General features: G+C 41.1%; 1 protein-coding gene across 4 annotated transcripts in view; it reads left to right on the top strand.

The window, feature by feature from the left end:
• The window catches only part of STX8 (syntaxin 8), a 244,489-nt gene that overhangs the window by 46,219 nt on the left and 176,495 nt on the right, over window positions 1–21,775 (top strand). For all 4 annotated transcript variants that reach the window (XM_033961948.1, XM_033961949.1, XM_033961946.1 and 1 more), the window contains 2 exons: window positions 17,366–17,490; window positions 21,078–21,170. In XM_033961948.1, coding sequence (XP_033817839.1) covers window positions 17,366–17,490; window positions 21,078–21,170 — 218 coding nt within the window. The remainder of the gene's footprint in view (window positions 1–17,365; window positions 17,491–21,077; window positions 21,171–21,775) is intronic.

The following is a 21,775-nucleotide window of genomic DNA, read 5'->3' as shown; positions in this document are numbered from 1 at the left end:
TTTTAGCATTAAATCTTAGTTGCCAGTTACCAGACCATTCTTCAAACTTTGCCAGATCTTGCCTCATGTTATCCACACCCTTCGGGATGTCTACCATATTACAGAGCTTGGTATCATCCACAAAAAAATAAACTTTGCCTGACAGTCCTTCCGTAATATTATGATGATTTTAAATAGAGCCAGCCTAAGGACAGATCCCTGCGGCACTCCACTAACAACATCCTTATCCTTCGAGCAAACTCCATTTACAACTACGCTTTGTCTCCTTCCACTTAACCAGCGTTTAATCCAGTTTGTCACTTTAGGCCCTGTACCACATGCATTCAGTTTATTTATCAATTTCCTGTGCGGCACCATGTCAAAAGCTTTGCCTAAGTCCAAGTACACTACGGGCTAGATTCACTATGAAAACCGATCGTGTACTAATCGGTTTGCGAACCCGATCTGATTCACTAACCTTGTGGCCGATCCGATTCCGATCCATGCATGCAAGTGAGGGTAAACGGCATGCACTAAACTTTTCCAGGCTGATCTAAAAAGAAACAACTGGTAGGGACCAGTCACTCATGACCTTTCCTGCTCTATGCTGACTTCTCCTGCCCTTTTCAGCCCCGACTCTCCTCGGCCTCTCCTGCCCTTTTCAGCCCCGACTCTCCTCGGCCTCTCTCCTGCCCTTTTCAGCCCCGACTCTCCTCGGCCTCTCCTGCCCTTTTCAGCCCCGACTCTCCTCAGCCTCTCCTGCCCTTTTCAGCCCCCACTCTCCTCAGCCTCTCCTGCCCTTTTCAGCCCCCACTCTCCTCAGCCTCTCCTGCCCTTTTCAGCCCCCACTCTCCTCAGCCTCTCCTGCCCTTTTCAGCCCCCACTCTCCTGCCCTTCCCCCACAGTGTGAGCCTGTGTGTTTAAAGCGGGTTAAAAACACAGGCTCGCGAAGTAGTAGTAAAAAACCCAGAAGAGAAAAGCAGCTTGAAACTCCTTAAGCATGCGTAGAGCATCTACAGATGGTCTGCGCATGCTTCAGGATCGCTTACTAGTGATCCGTGTGGTCAGTGGGAGGCATTCCTCCGATCACCCCCATTTGCATGCTGAGCCTTGGTAAATTGTCGGCCTGCCGCAGATTAGTGAATCTAGCCCTACATCTAGTGCTCATCCCATATCCAACTGTTTGATCACCAGTCAAAGAAATCAATCAGATTCGTCTAACAAGACCTGCGTCTTGTAAAACCATGCTGCCTCGGGTCCTGCAGTCCATTTGATTCTAGAAATCTCATGGGAAGCGCTTCCATTAGTTTACTCACTACCTAAGTCAAACTAACAGGCTTGTAATTCCCAACCTCCTCCTCACTTGCACTCTTGTGCAGAGGGACCACATCCGCTCTTCTCCAGTCCTCTGGGAACCCGCCAGGTTCAAAGGAAGCATTAAAAAGATGAGACAACGAGGTTCAGTTGAAATATATTATGATGTCATTTAGCCCTATTTTTATATATTTCCTGCAGGAGAAGTTGATGATTTGTTAGCTATTGCATGAGCTGATGGTTAATTAAATTTAAAATGTCATGGAAATGTATTAGTCACGCTGACACTTTTTACTACATTTGTGGAGTTCTGTCTGAAGGCAGAGACAAGAACCATGACTACACTGGTGGACTACACTACTGTGGACTGTATTTTGGATGTAAAGTTGAAGATGTTGAGAATAGCTGGTCTCCCCATTTTTGTGGTGTATCATGTGCAGCTAATTACATTATATTACATTACATTAGTATCTTCTATACTGCCAATACATTTCAGTTCTAGGCGGTTTACAATAAGAATTGGCCTGGGCATTTCCCAGGGAGTTTACAAGGAGTATGCGTCGGGATCTAGGGAGGATCGATCAGGTTTAGTTAGATCATTGTGTGTGTTTGAATATTGGCTCTTAGCTTGACTCTTCATCTAATATAATAAAGCCCTAAGTGCGCATGCGCACTCCCATCTGCGTGCGCCCGTTTTCTGTGCGCTGTAGGGCACCGCAGGTAGGAGTGCGCATGCGCGAGAATCCACCCCCCCCCGAGGTGATGTAGGTCGCTGCGGCTGTCGGCTGCGGAGTCCTTTGCCGCTCCCCCCCTTCCCGCGGTCCCGACTACGAACCTGATGATTCCAGCAGCGTGTGCAGCAGTCTTCACACGCTGCTTCAGGCCCTTCTACTGCCCTGATTTGCTCTGCCGCGTCTCTGATGATGTCATCAGGGATGTGCCAGGTTCGTAGTCGGGACCGCGGGAAAGTGGGGTGGCAGTGTCAGTCTTGAAACTGTATGAAGGCCAAAAGCATAGCTTGGATGAAAAGTAAGCTTCTGGTTATCAGGGCTACTGAAATTTTGATAAGAAACTATCTTAGAATTTATTACCAAATCAGTTACTATTGAACACATTTTCCACCATTATCTTTTGGAATTTATTTTTGTTGTTGTGTAAAGATCTGCAGTGAATTTTGCCATTAATAGTGAATAACTCACTCAGCAAAAAACATATTTTGCTGCTCATGTCACATTGCCTGATTCGTTAATTTTTATTTTTTTTCCTCACAGTTCAGTGCAGGCAGCATTCTAATTTTGAAACTGACTCAAGATGAATGGATTGTGGTCCCATTTTGTTTTAGTAGATGGGGGAGTGTGCAGAAATTTAGCTGGATATCTTTTGGTGACTTTTTGGGAATTAAATCACTGTTTCCCTATGGCTGCGTGGGGAGCAGGCAAGGGGTGGTGGTGGACAGCTGAGGAAAAAGAAAGACAGAAAGAAAGAAAGACAGAAATACAGAAACAGGCTAAGGAGAGAAAGAGAAAGAAATAAAGACAGACACACACACATATATTCTAGCACCCGTTAATGTAACGGGCTATAAGACTAGTTACCAATAAATAAATAAATGACTGCCTATCATCCTTTTCTTTTTATCCTATCCTAATGGAGGGCCATTCATTAAAAAAAAAACCCCAAACTAATAATTTAAAAATTACCCTCCCCCATTGAATTTCCAGGAAATTACAGTATCTATATTAAGAAAATGCAAACTGGTATTGAAGTTGAATGCTGACTGTGGCTAATAAAGAAGTTTGTCTGCTATAATATAAATCCAGAATTGAATCATGTACCAGAGGCACACATTTGGCAATAAAATGTGAAGAACCTGAAGAAAACAGAAGGCAAATTGTGGATTTATGATATAGCAAACTAAACTTATTGTTGCTTGAATGGATGTTCAGTACCCATATTTAGTAATGGTACAGATAAATTGTCAAAGCTTTCCTTTTTTTAATTTATTAACCAGATCTTTGGACAGTGGAGAAAGCACTGGCTAAATGGATATTGTGCTCTGCGTCTGTCAGTGTATTTATGTAATAGCTACAGTGAAAAGAGCTCACTGTCACTATATAAAACAAATAATAAATATTAAAAGGGAAACAGCTGCACTAAAACTGAGAACCGGATTGCAATCATTTAATAGAATTAGTGAGCTTGGGGTATCTTATTCAGCGAAATATGGCTTGCGCTTTTAAAAAATGGCCTAAATACGGGGCCCTTTTACTAAGGGCCTGTTTTACAAAGCCTTGCTAGCGGCTGCTGTGCGGCAACAGCCCCGAAGCCCTTTAAATCTCTATGGGCTTCGGGGCCGTTACTACGCTGCAGCCACTAGCGCGGCTTTGTAAAACAGGCCCTAAGTATATTAAACTCCTAAAACATGGTTAGTGCACAGTAATAGGCTACAGAAAAAAGTACATTACGGTGTTTTGCAGTAGTTTCCTGGTTTCCACTTTTTTTTTTTTTAAATAAATCTTTATTAATTTTTCATATGAAAACAGTGTATTGAAGTAGACATACAATTGACTTCAAGACAGCACTTACAATCGTTCAAAGAAATACTACAAAACATCCCCCCCTCTATTCAAAAATCTGAACTCTTTCATTTGGACAATTAATACAATAAAATATAATACCCCCCTCCCTCCCACTCCCTCCCTGGATGTGCAAATCGAATAGAATAATCCAGCTAATCAGTGTTAACCAAATTTGTCAATGGACCCCACGTTAATTTAAATATCTTTTATTATTACACAAAATTTCTGAATTTATTTTCTCATGGTTATAACATAAACATAAAGAATTCCACCAAAAGGAGAAATTAAGTCTTTCCCAATTTTTCCAGTTTTTAGTAACCATTTGCATGACTATCCCAGTCATTATGGCAAATAGTCTGCTTTTATATCTATCTAATGGAGGTTTAGGTGACAACAATGAACCACAGATAACCACTTCATAAGATAACGGAATTGAAGACTCCAAAATCAGATTAATTTGTCCCCATATTGATTTCCAAAAGATGAGTATCAAAGGACAATAAAACAACATATGATCTAGTGTCCCTATTTCAAGATGACAGTGCCAGTATCTATTAGATTTTGAACTGTCTAACTTCTGCAAATAAACTGGGGTCAAAATGGGACAAAATGAAGTTTGTCTCATAGATGCTGATGCTGTACATCTCATCCTCCAAATCCAAATCCGTGGCCATTTAGAAGCAGAAATCTGCTGCTTAATCTCAATGCTCCAAATGTCCTTTAGGCTAGTTTTAGGTTTTTTATTCAAATATTTGATATTAATTTATACCACTTGGCAGCCTGATGCCCTAACAAATCTGTCTGGAAGCATAGGCCTGGCAAGCTATACTGATTATTTAAATTTTGCCAATCAGGAAACCCCTTCTGAAAGGCCTGCTTCAACTGCAACCACTTATACGCTTGCGACTTTGTAATACCAAATGATTGTTGCAGTTGTAAAAAATCAAGCATTTTCCCATTTGATAACACATCATCTAAAGTACGTATACCTTCCTGCAGCCAATGCTTTCAGAGGATCTTGGACTCGCCAACTTGAATCTTGGAGTTCAACCATAAGGATTGACACGTGGATTGTTGTACTGGTATAGATGTTAAATTAATGAATTTTAATGGTTTCCACATTTTAAACTTCACATTCCTGAATTTGTTTTAGAATTTTTCATCCAGGGGCACGTATAGACGGGTAGCGGGCATGGAAATATTAGCTAGCTAGCATGTTACAATTAGCAAGTGCCCCTGAAGACGGTGGTTTTCTTCGGCGCGCGCCTCTGCCTTGCGCTCGGTTGTCGGCGCGCGCCTTTGTCTTCCGTGTTGTTGTCTATGAACCGTTGGAAACACTGCAGCAGCAACTATGGGGCCATGGCTTATAAAAGATCAGTATGGCATCCAGATTAAAGACATGTGCCTAGGAAACCAAAGTTTAGGGGACTCTGTCAGAGGTGCTCAGGGTTCAGGAGGTTAGGATTGCCAACGGCCTTGATATATATATTTTTTTTCAGAATCCTACAAATTAGTAAATTACTTGTCTGAAACCATGGAGAACGGTTTAAATGTCTGGCACTAATCAGAGTTTAGCCCTCTGCAGCTCTCTACTGCTCCCCCCTTCCAGTGCAGACAGTGGTACGATCCAGCCAATGGGAAGGTTGTGAAGAAGGGTATATTGGAAGGTTAATGGAGAATGGAGTAGAGTCCAGCCAATGGGAAGGCTGCTTAACACAGGAAGGAGAGGTTCAGTTGCAAGTGCTGTAGGGAAAGTTGTGATCTGCACAACAGCTGTATTGATTCAGGAAAAGAAAAAAATTTTGCAAATTGAATTCATTTTTTTGATTCAATACGATTCCATTCACTTTCTATGATATAGCTTTAAAATGAGCTGATGGGTTTACTTTGCACTCACCCCTCCCACCCCTTTGCCCTCGCCAATCTCACGCCGGCGCGGTCATGTGTAAAGAAAACAAACACCGCTAGGTCCTAGTTCATGCTCACTCTCTAACACCGGCTCTGACCAGATACACACTTAAGGGCATGGAAAACCTTTCATACGCTGAAAGATTGGAGATACTGGGGCTCTTCTCCCTGGAAAAGCGGAGACTCAGAGGAGACATGATAGAGACCTACAAGATCATGAAGGGCATAGAGAGAGTAGAGAGGGACAGATTTTTCAAACTTTCAAAACATAAAAGAACAAGAGGGCATTCGGAAAAGTTGGAAGAAGATAGATTCAGAACGAATGCTAGGAAGTTTTTCTTTACCCAGCGTGTGGTAGACACCTGAAATGCGCTTCCAGAGGACGTAATAGGACAGAGTACGGTACTGGAGTTCAAGAAAGGATTGGACAATTTCCTGCTGGAAAAAGGGATAGAGGGGTATAGATAGAGGGCTACTGCACAGGTCCTGGACCTGTTGGGCCGCCGCGTGAGCGGACTGCTGGGCACGATGGACCTCGGGTCTGACCCAGTAGAGGCACTGCTTATGTTCTTATGGGAGCACTTGGTAGCGGTGGGGGGCATGAATCTATAAATAATGCTCAATAATGGACACCACTAAGCACTGTTCTTTAAAGGGCATGTACCCTTTATAGAATAGCGCTAGTTCCCTTGTCCAGCTCTAGGTACATATTTCTGCCTACTAAAACCTGATGCAAATTCTACAGTCCAAGTTGAGCACAGAGACCCATTATTCCATAATATTGCAGTCAAGCCCCTCCCTTGGCCACGCCTGTTTGGGTAGTACACTATGGGATTTAGGAGCCCAGTATTATACCATGAAACCAGATTGTGCAAATCCTAATTGGTTCCAATTATCATTAGTAATTGATTGTTAGAATCCAATTTTGATGGTTAACAGCTCCTCTTCCAATTAAGTTGTGCACTCATCTCAGAAGTGTGTACAAATTTGGGCTCCATATATAGAATACAGAAGTTAGTGCCTCCTATATAGGAGACAGTAAATGCCCCTGCGTTAATTCTACAGGTACCATATGCCCTGCACTCCACTCGGACTGGAAAAGCCGCAGGGTTTGGTGCTTGGGCCCGTGCTCTTCAACATATTTATAAATGACCTGAAACTTGGTACAATGAGCGAGGTTATTACATTTGCAGACAATACAAAGTTATTCAGAGTAGTGAAGACACAGAAGGATTGCGAAGACCTGCAACATGACAAACACACTCGAAATGGGCCACGACATGGCAAATGAGGTTTAACATGGATAAGTGTAAGGTGATGCATGTCGGTAACAAAGATTGAAGTGCATGCATGCTAAGGGTTATATTATAGCGGATAGCTTGGATTTGCGCGTCCTGCTTGCATGTCTGAGGCTCGTTTGGCTAATATTTATGTGATTCCAGTTATTCAGTACAGTGCGGTGTAACTTGTGGGTTTGCCAAGTCTGTGTTTACCTATGTGATAGATTAAACAGCATTATCAATTGGATCAACTGTGTAGCTCTGCTGGTGGGCATGGTATATAGTTTTACCACCTGCCTTTAAGTTGATCTAGCTTTTTAGTAGCTTGTTTTCAATTTATAAATTCATTGATAGTAGCATTAAAAAAAGATTCACACTTAGATTATGTTTTTAAGGAATTCTGACAACTGTTCAAGAATTTAAACCTTATTTATCAAAATATGCAAGTGAAAAATTTAGGCTTCATCTTTTCTTTGAAAGGTTCTGGTGTCCCCGCTTTCTTATAAAGAAAAGTTCTATTCAATGCACAGCAGTTTGTCATATGATCAAGGTTTTGTTTAAAATTCAGTCCTACTAATCATTATTCTGAAGCAGTAAGCCTTGATGTGTGGCCATGATCTAAGGTTTTCACTGGTTGAGTAATCTTAGGAAGTTTTATAAGAATTATCAGTGAAACAATGGCCTCACATGGATAAGCTTCCTCTCGTTAAGCAGCAACATACCCTTCTGATTTTGATGGCTTCCCCCTGCATCCCCAGTCATTTTTATATTTGAACGCACAGCTAAGCCTCATAATTAGTTAAATCTGCTCATGTAATCAAAAGCTATATGCACACTCCACTGCCCTATAACGATTTCAAAGATTTAAGTGATTAACTTGGCGGAGGCAGTGGGTGACTAATTGGATAAGCTTTAATCTTCACACTAGCATGGCGAAACATGACCAGATCAGAGGCGGTAGGATGCCACACTGTGTGCTATGGAAAGATAGTTACTAAACATGCCAGAAGGATTATTGTTACGAACTAGCTGATTGTTATGTCCCAAACCAGATTAATAACAGATTTTTGAAGAGCGTGAAGGAAAGAGACAGTACTATTGATTATTCTAAATGTATTTACATTGGTTGTTTTTTTTTTTTAAACTCATTTCATGTGGAAATAACATCCGTTACTAAGGCCTTTGCTAACTCCTGACTGTTGTCCATAAAGGACTTTTTTTTTTTGGCTTGACAGTTTCCACCTAATCCTTTTGTGCTTCCAGCTGAATTGGGACTGTCTTCTATTGGACCTTAGTTTCATGAGCCCAGGAGAAAATTCAATACTTTATTTCCAGGCTAAGATAGTGGGTTCTGGGGATTAGTGAAGATCAGTTGAGGTTGCTGCAAGAACCCACATTGCTGTCTTTAGATTGTGGGTGATATTTGTATATAGTATATTTCTGTACATGTGTTATTTTAATTTAAAATTGTTTGGCTTTTGTGAGCAGGTTTATAAAACATTAAAATACATATGCTGCTACCCAGGGGTTCCTCTTTCCCCCATCCCCAGCCATCATAAAACAGCTGCTTCTGGAACCTGGCTAGATTGTCAGTCTGGTCACTAGATGATGCTGTTGAGCAATGGCTTTGAATTCCTCCACCAGCCAGAGACTGTAAGTCAGTGTTCTTCAACCTTTTTACACCTATGGACCGACGGAAATAAAATAATTATTTTGTGGACCGGCAAACTACTAAGACTGAAATAAAAAAAAACATTTCCTCTCTGTCTCTGCTAGCTCGGTCCCCACAAACCATCTGACCCCATCCGCACAAGCCTCAGTTATGATTTTATATTGAACGTATTTTATTAAAGTATAAAAAGAAACAATATTCTGTACAATTGTCATTTTATAAATACAAATAATACAGAGCAAGGATAAAAAAAACCCTGTCTCCTCTACTATCAAGAAAACTGAATAAGCCAAATTATTACAGAATGCCTTACCAATTTGCTTGACTTCTTTGAAGAAGTGAATAAACATGTTGAAAAAGGTGAGCCGATTGATGTAGTGCAGGGGTGCCCACACTTTTTTGACTCGCGAGCTACTTTTAAAATGATCAAGTCAAAATGATCTACCAACAATAAAATTAAAAAAAACACAATGCACACTGTACGCATTGAATTGTTAATTATCATTCCTATTCGTTTTTTCAAAGAGGTCAAAGCAGATGACTATGCACTGTCACCTCAGTAACAACCATACAAAAATAGACAAAATACCCACCCCTCCATTTTTACTAAACCACAATAGCAGTTTTTAGCGCAGGGAGCTGCACTGAATGCCCAACGCTGCTCTCGACGCTCATAGGCTCCCTGCGCTAAAAACCACTATTGCGGTTTAGTAAAAGGGGACCATATTGTAAAATATAGACAGCAGATATAAATTCAGACACATTTTGATCACTAAATTTAAAATAAAATCATTTTTCCTACCTTGTCTGGTGATTTCATGAGTCTCTGGTTGCACTTTTTTCTTCTGACTGTGCATCCAATCTTTCTTTCAGCCTGTATGCTTCCTCTCCTCCACACCTCATTCCCTTCCCCAACTTTTTCTTCCTCTCTCCCTGACCTTTCTTTCTTTCTCTCTTCATGCCCCCTTTCTTTTTTTCTGTTTCTCTTCTTTCCTTCTGTTTCCCTGCCTGCCCCCTTTCTTTCTTTCTCCCTGCCCTTCCCCAAGCCACTGCCACTGCCGCTGCCATCGGGGAACAGGACCCAAATGCCACCAATGGATAACGCCGACGCCGCCCCATGCTCTCTCTGCTTCGGGCCGATCAATCTTCCTCTCCCCGATGACAATTCTGCCGTCGGAGAGGAAGTTCCGCCCAGCCAGGCAGCGATTGGCTGGCCCGAACTTCCTCTCCGACAGCAGAATTGACGTCGGGGAGAGGAAGATTGATCGGCCCGATAGATCGCCAAGGCAAAGTGAGTCCTGGATGATCGACTCACTTTGCCTTGGCGAGCTACTGGTCGATCGCGATCAACCTATTGGGCACCCCTGATGTAGTGTATCTAGATTTCCAGAAGGGTTTTGACAAAGGTCCTCATGAGAGGCTCCTAAGAAAATTAAAGAGTCATGGGATAAGAGGCAATGTTCAATTGTGGATTTAGAACTGGTTATCGGACAAAAAACAGAGTGTAGGGTTGAATGGCCATTTTTCTCAGTGGAGGAGGGTAAGTAGTGGTGTGCAACAGTGATCTGTGCTTAGACCAGTGCTATTTAACTTATTTATAAATGATATAGAAATTGGAACTCGTGTGAGGTGATTAAATTTGCAGATGACATTAAACTGTTCCCAGTTGTTAAAATAAATGTGGACTATGAAAAATTGCAGGATGACCTTAGGAAATTGGAAGACTGGGCATCCAAATGGTAGATGAAATTCAATGTGGACAAATGCAAAGTGATATACATTGGGAAGAATAATCCAAATCGTAGTTATTGGATGTTAGGGACCATCTTGGGGATCAGCACTCAAGAAAACGATCTGGGTATCATCATAGACATCCTCGGCCACAGGTGCCCCCCTTTTGGCCAAATGGTGTCCGTCCTGCAGGAGCATATAGCAGAATGATGAAGCCTGCTTGCCATTGTCAGATGGAACCACAAATCATGCTATAAAGATAAGGTACCAGGCACAAATTGACCAAGTTCTGCAGATGTAGTCTCTCTCCTCTACATCCCTGGGAAATGAGGGACCCCAGTGCTGGTAAAGATGATCTTGTCTGAGCTCACACAGCTTGTAAAAATTCCAAGATGCTGCAACTAGCAAAGAAAATGGTTCTTGGACTAAGTTAGGCCACCAGCCTAAAAGGCAGTGTAGGAATAGCCCTACAAGTCCATAGGTCTTATTGAGGTAGCTTAAGGAAATCCACTGCTTATTCCTAGGATAAGTAGCATAAAATCTGTTTTACTATTTGGGATCTAGCTAAGTACTTCGAACCTGTGTTGGCCACTGTTAGAAACAGGATGCTGGTTTGATGCATCTTTTGGTCTGTCCCAGTATGGCATTTCTTATGTTCTTCCTAGGAAGTAGACTTGACCCAGAAGGCTAATGTAGGCCCTCTGCATGGCATTACTACTGATCCACAGGGCCAGCCTTTAAAGATATACAGAATGGCCTTGAATTTTGAAGGCATGGGGAAATGTTAATTTATTTAGACTTATAAATGAAAGAATAATAAAATCAATTTTTGTTGGAAATTTAAGTGTAAACTTGGCACGCCTCATTTGAGTATGTCCACGCTTTGCCTATTACATGTCTGGTAGTTTGTCTGGAACAGTTAATGATATGGCATAGTATGGGGTATCATATTAGTTAGGCTTATTTTTAATAGTAACTCAAGCAACCAGAAACTACATTTATCCGTCATGGGTGCCGGTTAACTGAGAGTCTACTGTATATCAGAAATGTATCTGGCAATCACCAGAAATGATATTTGCTTCAAATCAATTATAAATCTAACTGGTAAATTGTATTTTTTAATTTTTTCAGGTGATGGGGATAGGATTTGATATACCATATTTTTCGCTCCATAAGATGCACTTTTTCCACCCCTAAAAAGAGGGTGGAAATGTAAGTGCGTCTTATGAAGCAAAGATACTAATTAAGTCCATTGCCGCCGCAACTTTTTAAAAAAACCCTGCTGCCACCACATATTTTTAACCACCCTGCCGCTGCCTCATCTTTTAAACACCCCCACCGCCACATTAAAAAAAAACAAAACCCCCAAAACCCCGCCGCTGCTGCATCTTTAAAACCCACCTTCCCGCTCGTGCCATCGTATCTGGTGGTCCAGTGCATTTCCTGGCCAGCGGTGCACAGGCCAGAAGCGCAGGGATCAGGAGCAAACCCTCTGTCCTTCCGCAGTATCATTCACAAAGGTGTTACACAGAGCAAGCCCAAGGACAGATTCCTGTGGCACTCCACTAACAACATCCTTTTCCTCCAAGCAAACTCCATTTACCACTACCCTTTGTCTCTTTCCGCTTAACCAGCTTTTTAATTCAGTTTGTTACTTTAGGGTTCATACCGCATGCGTTCAGTATATTTATTAATCTCCTGTGCAGCACCTTGTCAAAAGCTTTGCTAAAGTCCATATGCAACTGTTTGGTCACCTGGTCAAAGAAATCAGTCAGATTCGTCTGACAAGACCTGCGTCTCGTAAAGCTATTCTGATTTGGGTCCTGCAGTCCATTCAATTCTAGAAATCTCATTATCCTCTGCTTAAGAAGAGTTTCCATTAGTTTACTCACTACCAAGGTCAAACTAACTGGCCTGTAATCCCCAACCTCCTTACTTCTGCTCTCTTGTACAGAGGGACCACATCTGCCCTTCTCCAGTCCTCTGGAACCACACCAGATTCTAAGGAAGCATTGAAAAGATGAGACAACTGAGTTGCCAGAACCTTTCTGAGTTCCTTGAGTATCCTGGGATGTATCCTGTCTGGCCCCATCGTTTTGTCTATTTTTAAATTTTGGATGTTGCACACACCCAGGGTCCAGAAGTTCTATTATAGCCTTTTTCTGGCAGTGGACTCTATTATTGTACTGGGGTTTTCAGATGGGGGTTATCAGCTATGTTCTTTGTGTGGGAGAAATGAGTACTGCTGAATTGGGGAGCAGCTCTTAGTGGCTAGAACTCCCTCAGCACTTGGCCATGTGGCAACGGAGTGAGAGGCTTTTGTCGAGAAAAAAGGGCAGTGATGAATTGTAGTTTGAGAGCAAGTAGATTATTGAGAAGCCATCATTGGTGATCTGGTGAATCTCAAAATGTGTCATGTATTCCTGATGGTGATAAAATCTAGGCATCATGATAGCCTGGGAAGCAATGGAAGTCATTGGTGATGAGATTTAGGCATTGCACACCACCAGCATGTTGAGGTGTGAAAGTCCTGTTATGGCAGCTTGTCTTCCTTAAGGTGGTCCGATTGCTACATGTGTGCAGTCAGTTGCCTCCAACACTGGAGTAAAGTGATCCATCTCAGGGAGGTTGACTATAAATTGTGGTTTCTACAGCACATTCTGACAGAAGGTGCTCAGAAATTGAGTGATGTAGAGCAGTGGTCTCAAACTCGTGCCCCGTGGTCCACATGCGGCCTGCCAGGTACTATTTTGAGGCCTCGGCATGTTTATCATAATCACAAAAGTAAAATAAAACAGTTTCTTGATCATATGTCTCTTTAGCTATAAATTACAATATTGTTATTAAGACTTAGCCAAAAGGAAAGATTTATAACCTATAAAGAGTTTTACCTCACGCAAAATTGTCATTTCTTTAATAAGACATTAACTATTTTTTTCTGAAGCCCTCCAAGTACCTACAAATCCAAAATGTGGCCCTGCAAAGAGTTTGAGTTTGAGACCACTGATGTAGAGTGAAGTGGCTGACTGACTGAATCCAGCTGTGACCACCAGAGTTCACTGGAACATGCATGTAGCCAAAAAGACAAGGGCTATAGTGACATTCAGTTGCACTTGTGTGGATTTCCCCACTGTGTGGCCAACTAGAGCTATAGCCACACACAGAGACACACACACATGCATTCACACGGGCACAGAGAAAGAGAGAGATTGTTAAATTAACATATAAGGGAAACTGTCAGAGAAATGGGAGCAGTAGCATAGCCAGGCAGCTGTGTAGAGTGGGCCTGAGAGCAAAGTGAGTGGGCCAAAATGTCATCTCTTCCTCCCCACCAACTAAAGCAAATCCAAATTTAATTTCTGCTACTCCCCCCACCCCAGTGCCTCGTAAATGGCACACCTGTGCTGGCAGAGATCCCCAGGCCTCATCAGCTGAAGACCTCTCCAAATAATTTACATATTGGGTGGCCACCAGCACTGTCCTGGAGCCGCTACTGCCAGCCTCTGCAGGTGTATGCTAAATTTTGCAGAACCGTGAAAATAGAGCATGCTCAAGGGAGGGAGTGGCCTGTGACTGGGAACAGTAGTGGCACCGGGACTGTGCCAGTAGCACCAAACATGTAAATTCCTTGGCTTGGAAGAGGTCTTTGGCTGGCGGAGCTTGGGAATCCTTGCCAGCCACACTAAAGGAGTTGGGTTGGTCTTATAAAACTGACTCCATATTGCTAGAACCTCTTTTTATCTGTGTGGGGCTTGGTTTTTTTATTTATTTAGCTATAGGTGGTTATCTAATGCCAGACAAGAGGAGAACAAGTGAACAGCAACTGAATGTGGATGGGCAGACCAGATAGGCTGTATAGCCTTTTTTTTTGCCATTATATTCTGTTTGCTAGTAGATTTTCCTCTTATAACCAGCAGATGTCCCTCAATTGCAATAAATCTAGGGTACTCTAGTCTCCTTATTCAGTGCTGCTTGAGTTTGAAAGAGACATTAAATTGTTCAACACTTTTTATTCTAAAAGGAGAGTCTCTACACATGAGCTATGTAAAATTTCCAAAGTACACGTAACAAGTAGAAATGGTCAGTTTGCATTTGTTAAAAATTTTTCACTTGTATGTATTACAATAACATTTATTTATTTAAAAATTTATATACTGCATATTGACTATGCGGTTTATAGATTACATACAAATCAACTTAAGCTCCATATAGAAAACAATAGTAAAACAGAATGACAAGAGTAACACTGGAATGCATTGATAGTCAGATGCATTTTCAACATATCATCCTCCCAGCACAATATCATAATATTCCAAGAAAGCATTAACAAACGCAAAGAGGTATATGTTCTCTGGTAATCAATACAGCGTCATATCAGTGTTAACAGTATCAAAAGATAGATGATCATATTAATGACATCATTATTACTATTATCATGAGTTGCTAGTACAAAATGCTCTGCAGAGACCTAATAAGAGACAGTCTCCACGCCTTGGAGCTTACAGTGTAATCAAGACAAATGGAAGAGAGACAGTGGAAAAGAAATAGAGGAGCATCGTAGACACAACATAAAGTAGCTTAGTGTCAATGAAAATTTAATCTGCTCACATCACTGAGAGATACCAGATAGCTGCTTACAGAATTTCAGTTATGGCCATTTAAAGACCAAATGATGCAAGTGGGTAGTACGTAGTATTTGCCACATGAAGTCTTATAACTTAAGAAACATCAGCGCTTAAGTTAAATTTTTGTACATTATCCCCTGTGCACAGTGGTGGGCTTTGTCCCTTTTGAAAATAACATTTTTGAAAGTGGCGTTTTCTTGCCTATGATAAAAAGCGAGCAGCTGGAATTCTTTGTTGATTGCCGACACTGATGAAAAGGCTTGAGTCTTTTTCTCCACTATGGACTAGATTCACAAAGCAAACCCATCGTGTATCGATGGGTTTGCAACCCTGATTTCGCTCTGGCCTGATTCATGTACCTCTCTGCCGACCATCCTCCGATCTGTGCATGCAAATGGGGCAATGGCATGCAAAGTAGGCAAGGATGCGATTCACTAACCAAAACCCTGCAACACCGACTGGGCTGGCCGATCACAAACAAGCGACTGCTGAGAACCAGTCGCTCAAGCCCTTTCCGACTGCCCTGCCTTCTGCTGCCCTGCTCTTTGCCCTGTTAGCCCTGATCTCCTGCTGCCCTGAACGCCTCCTGCAGCCCCAACTCTCCCGCTGCCCCTTATCGCCTGCCTGCCCCGACTCTCCCACTCTTTCCCGCAGTGCAAGCCCGTGGTTTTAACCCGCGGGCTTAAGCGGGTTAAAACCACGGGCTCCCAAAAAGTAAAAAAAAAAATAAAATCTCTGCCGATCGCCACCATCTGCATATTGTAGTTTAGGGAATCCATCAGACCTGCCCAGATTGGGCATGGATTGGTCCCGATTGGGCAGATTTGTGAATCTAGCTCTATATTGCAAAATGTGTTTTTCTATGGGCAAACCTACCGCTGGCTGGTAACATTACTACTATTGAGTACTAAGTAGGTGCCATATGTTTTTCCGGCTCAGCTGTGCTTCATTATATACAGAAAAGTGACAAATCCTAGTATGTGAAAAGTTTATTAAAAAGATATGCTTTCATGGGGGAGTTGGAGGAGGGCAGGTGCAAAAGCCTTTATGTATATTCATCTTGTAAAAGTGTGAATAGCAATGTTCAGCTTGCCCTAAACATACCCTATCCACATTCACAACACGCCCTCTTAGAATGTGTGTAAATTACAGCTTTCTAAAATTGCTGTTTGCACATTTAGCTGCTCTACATGTGTAAAAGCTGCCATTTACAAATGACAGCCTATTTAAATTAAAGTTCATAACCTTTGCATTAACTGGCAGGGGCATTTTCATCAGTTAGGGGGAAGACAGCTGTGCTGTTAACACAGACAAATGGTTGCTGCAGTCCGTTTACAGTCGATAAGGTGGAATGCAGGTTTCTGCATCCCTGGAGGACTAGCTAAATGCACTGCATTGTCTGCTGCATTAGAAAGTTTAACACTCGGTAATGATCTCTGCAATAACTACCCCATTAGGAATTTCTGCTTTTACTAAATCTAATGTGCATTAATGCATGTTATTTTCTACACATCCCGTTTTCTGCAGGGGGACTTATTTTCTGCTAATAAGCATGCAGTAGCATGCTTTAGTAAATCACTTCCTAGGTATTTAACATGACTGTTAGTGTGTATAAGAGGCTTGTAATGCGGCTTAATAAATAAGCCTCTTATTTAGATTTTTCTTATGTGATGCATGCTTATCTATTATGTTAATGTGACTTTGGAGCTCTGTAACTCTAATGTTTAGTTCAGTGATTTCCAAACCTATCCTGAGGGAACCTTAGCCAGTCAGGTTTTCAGGATGTCCACAATGAATATGAGAGCAATTTGCATGCCAAGGAGGCAGTGTATACAAATCAATCTCATGAATATTCATTTTGGATATCCTGAAAATCTGACTGGTTGAGGTTTCTCCAGGATGAGTTTGGGAATCACTTATTTAATCAGTGCATCCTGCTAATAAAGGGCTATGTTCCAAAAGGATGGGAGTTTTTAAATTTGAGTTGGGTGCGTACCTTCCTTTAACTCATTCACCCTGAGATTGTAAGTTTCAAACCCACGCTGCTCCTTGTGACTCTGGGCCAAGTCAGTTAATCCCCCCCATTGCCCCAGGTACATTAGGTAGATTGTGAGCCCACCGGGACAGACAGGGAAAAATGCTTGAGTACCCGAATAAATGAACGTAAACCGTTCTGAGCTCCCTTGGGAGAACGGTATAGAAAATTGAATAAATTAAATAAAATAAATATAAGAAATTTGTTGTTACTTTTCTTTTTTTTTTTTTTTTTCATTTTAGGTCTAGCTTAATGACTGGAGGGGGTCTTTATGGCGTAACTAACCCATGGCTTTTAGAAGAGCCTGAGGAAACCAGAGGATTGGGGTTTGGAGAGATAAGACAGCAACAACAGAGGATCATAGCAGGTAGCTGTGTTTTTTCAACTCAATGAAAGTCCTCTTGGATTTAGCTGTTGACACATGAAATGTGCTTTAGTACAAAGATAAGCTCCTAAGCTTGTCCTCTCAGACTGGAAAAATTTGGCTTTCTTCTTTAGAGTTCTCTCTTTTTTTTTTTTAAGTGTACAAATTATCGGATTACTCTTACCATGTTATTATATGAAGTTCTTTTTATTAATTTGTTTATACATGACATATCACATTTTCCCCTAATAATACTATTCTGGTTTCTTAGGCATTTTTCTTCTTTTTTGTAACCTAATTGTGAAGTAGTGAAGGAAGCTTTAAGATTTTTTATTCTTGTAGGGACTGATTTTAGAGGAATTAATTTAATAAGGTTCATAAAGTTTTTAACTTTTCTCTAAGTATGTTAATTGTAAACTGTAATACTATAAATCCTTAACTGAAAGCTATTTTGGTGGATTTTTAGTTTGGCTTGCGTATGCAGCAACTTTTTTGGTGAGCTGAGGCTTTCTTGGGATGATCTGAGGGAGTCCAGGTCAGTGACACTGTCAGACCTAACTCGTGAAAGCTTAACATGCAAGCCATAATAACTTATTTGATGTGGCTTAAAGTTCTATTATTTTAAAGCTGAAAGGAGAAGGAGGAATAAATCCCTCTTAACCTGTGAAACAATCCAGCTGCCATTTTTCTTCTGTGTGCAGAATAAGGGAGTGAGCATTTGTCAGCTAGCTCAGCAGTTTGATTGGCTGGCTAATCCTTGACGTTTCCTAATCTGCTCACTTTTGCACTATAGTTTTCCTTTTTGGTATATCCATTGATGAAACCAGTTGAACGCCGAAATTCTGAATAATAAATACCATAGAGGCTGTCAACATGGTATAACAAGAAAGAAACGATTGGAAGAGACCTTAAACAATAGTGGATGAATGAACTGTTGACACGTTTTGCAAATGCCAAGCCAAGGTACCAGCAAGAGAAAAAAAATCAAGCAGGGCAATTCTAAGCAGCACAATTAATTTCCTGCTCCTTTTAAGCCTGAAACGCCAATGCTTTTCATCTTTCAAGAGCATCATAGCTTCATTGTAGATGTTAAGTAATGAACTAAATGAAGTGGAAATGTAATTAGAGATACATCTGGACCCCTGCAGAAAGGCGAGGAGATAGATGTCTGTTCCTGGGATGTCTGGGAACAGAACAGACATACTCGTAGTTATAGATTACAGGAAACCAAAAGGAAAATGGAGGTGTCTGTAAAATAACATGTGAGCCATATATGTAGAGTTGCAAGCTAAAATAAGACCTACATTAATCTGTTGGTATAAAAGCATTTCAAAAAATGACTCTTAAAATTACTCTGTATGAGTCTGATTTGGACCTTTTATTCTGGTGCCTATTGCACCCACAGCGGGACTTTCTCTACTGACAGAGTTAGAGTTGGATCATATTGGCCAATTAAAGCATTCTCTGGTATCTAAAAAAATAACTGTATGCTTATAGTAGTTAGTGGGGGCAAAATTTTAATTTGAATCCATGATTATTTGTTAAGCAAGTGCTGTAGTGTATGTTAAGATTATTTGATCTAAGCAGAAATGTGTTGCAGATTATTGATTTTGTGAGGCTATAATGCTGGAAAAGGATCAGAACAGAAAATCATTACTCTTTTCAAAGTGAAGTCATTCAATGCATGCATGTAGTAACTTTATTGGGGAAAATAAGAGATTTCTTATCTATTTTTACTCTGATGGAGTGTATTTTTATAACAGGGTGCAACTTTATTCCTTTCATTCATTGTGTTCAGATGAAGATTTTGGTTCATAAACCTATGTGAATCTTTATTTATATGTCAGGCTGTATTATTACAGTGTGCACATTAGATGTACCTTCAGGCTCCATGGACTCCTGAGGAAGGCCTTTTGCCGAAACACGGAACATATTGGGTCCTTGTTTTTTTTTTAAAAAATTTTGGAGCACTATTTAGTTTATTTTAATAGACAACATTTTTAAAATATATTGTCCATTTTCTTTGGATTATTTCATACATAGTATTCACAAGGGGACTGTGCCCCTAATCCCCGCAAATATGGAGGGAGTAGTATAATATGTTTTGAAGAAATTGTGAGAAATGGGCTCTACTGATCTCCAGTCAGGAAGTGGCAGGACCCGATCATTGTGACAGTTGAAGAATTGTAAAGTGAAATAATGTGGTCTAAGTGAGGCAGTCGACTTGAATGTAGGCTTATTGTAAATTTTATTCAGGATGATATATCTCAAAATTTTTATTGAAATTGGTCAGCTTTAACAGAGTTATACAAAAAACAAGCTTTGCATAGTTTTTTTGAAACATAGTTTAATAATACTAACTTTATTCTTTTATACCGCCATAACCAAAAGTTCTAGGCGGTTTACACTAAAAAGAACTGGACAATCAGTGAAATACAATAATACAGTAAAAAAATACAAATATTTGTAAATTAGAATTTCAGTAAGACTCGTTAAGTAATAAACTTATCGTACAAAGTGGTCTTAATTAATTTAAGAAATCAGCATTTACTTATGTTGATTGCATATGTACATGCAAATAGTGATTTTAGAAAGCCTTTATTTCAAGGGACTATGGTTAAGGCGGAGTTAAGAAGCTACGCATGTATTCCTCATTTCACAAAGAGAATACATATCTATGGGGTAAAATGTCTCAAATAGGTTTTACACTAGCTGAGAGCTTTGGCCTGGGCTTTATACAAGAGATTAAGGGAGTCATTCTCAATAATCCCCAGTTTTGTTTCATTTTTATCCGTGAAATGCTTTACTACTTAATTGGCAGCACAAGTAGGTTCATAGACAACGGTGCGAAAGACAAAAGTGCACGCCGACAATTGAGCGCAGTGCGCGCCGCTCTAAATTACAGTTTTTAGGGGCTCCGACGGGGGGTTTTGTTGGGGAACCCCCCGGTTTACTTAATAGACATCGTGCCGGCGTTATGGGGGGTTTGGGGGGTTGTAACCCTCCACATTTTACTGTAAACTGAACTTTTTCCCTAAAAACAGGGAAAAAGTAAAGTTTTCAGTAAAATGTGGGGGGTTACAACCCCCCCCACCCCCCACAAAGCCCCCACAACGCGGCGTGATATCTATTAAGTAAAGTTGGGGGGTTCCCCCCCCACACCCCCCTGTCGGAGCGCTAAAAACAGTAATTTAGAGCGGTGCGGCGGTGCGTGCTGCGATCAATTGTCTGGGCGCGCTTTTGACCTGACACCCTTAAATAATATAGGTTTGCAAAATCAGGTCGCTACACATAGAAACAATGCTATTTATAGATGAAGGTGGTCAAATTGCTACTTCCATAGGGAAGATGCTGTGTTTGTGGTGTTCATTTTATCCACATGTTTTTTGTTTTATTTTTTTCTTTTTAAATGGCTGCTCAGCAAATACACATACACACCTGCAAGTATTTTAGAAAAGGTTCAGCAGAGCCTTTTCCAGGATACGGTTGCAATTGAGCACAGCATGACCTATCTGTCTCAGTTTTGATCGCTCCCTTCAATTTAAAATGGGTCTTTTAATGTGTTAAACCTGACTGTTTTTTCCATGCAGAGCAAGATGCTGGTCTTGATGCTCTTTCGTCAGTCTTATCCCGACAGAAACAAATGGGACAAGATATTGGGAATGAACTGGATGAACACAATGGTAAGACCATGCTTAGGATGTACAACTCTCCCTCCGTATTCGCGGGGGTTAGGTGCAGAGCCGGCCCGCAATAAGTTTTTTAGCTGGCTCTGACCCACCCCCGCCTCCCTCCTGTGTTCCCGGATCTTACCTGGTGGTCTAGCGGTGATGCGGGGCAGGAGCGATCTTCCTATGCTCCTGTCCTGTGCAGAGCCATCATCAAAATGGCTGCCATGAGTTCCCATTGTAGTCTCGAGACTATAATGGGAACTCACGGCAGCCATTTTGATGACAGCTCTGCACGGGGCAGGAGCATAGGAAGATCACTCCTGCCCTGCATCACCGCCAGACCACCAGGTAAGATACAGGAGGCTCGGACAGCCTAAAAATAGAGGAAAACTTAGAGAAAAAAAATTGCGAATAACCGAATCTGCAGATACGGAGGGAGAAGTGGATTGTGAAGAAAACACTGGCAAACTCAGTAAATATATTAATTTAATTGAACTTATATGCTCTTATATCCAACAAAGTTTATAGATTTTGTTGAATTGTGATTTTTATTAATCACCTTTATGAAGATATTCATCCAATGCGGTGTACAACAGAGGTTGACATAAACAATTAAC

Source organism: Geotrypetes seraphini, chromosome 10 (genome assembly GCF_902459505.1).
Source record: "Geotrypetes seraphini chromosome 10, aGeoSer1.1, whole genome shotgun sequence".
NCBI classification, from domain to species: domain Eukaryota; kingdom Metazoa; phylum Chordata; class Amphibia; order Gymnophiona; family Dermophiidae; genus Geotrypetes; species Geotrypetes seraphini.
Note: the sequence above shows the minus strand (reverse complement) of the source record. Positions and strands in the feature narration are given on the sequence as shown.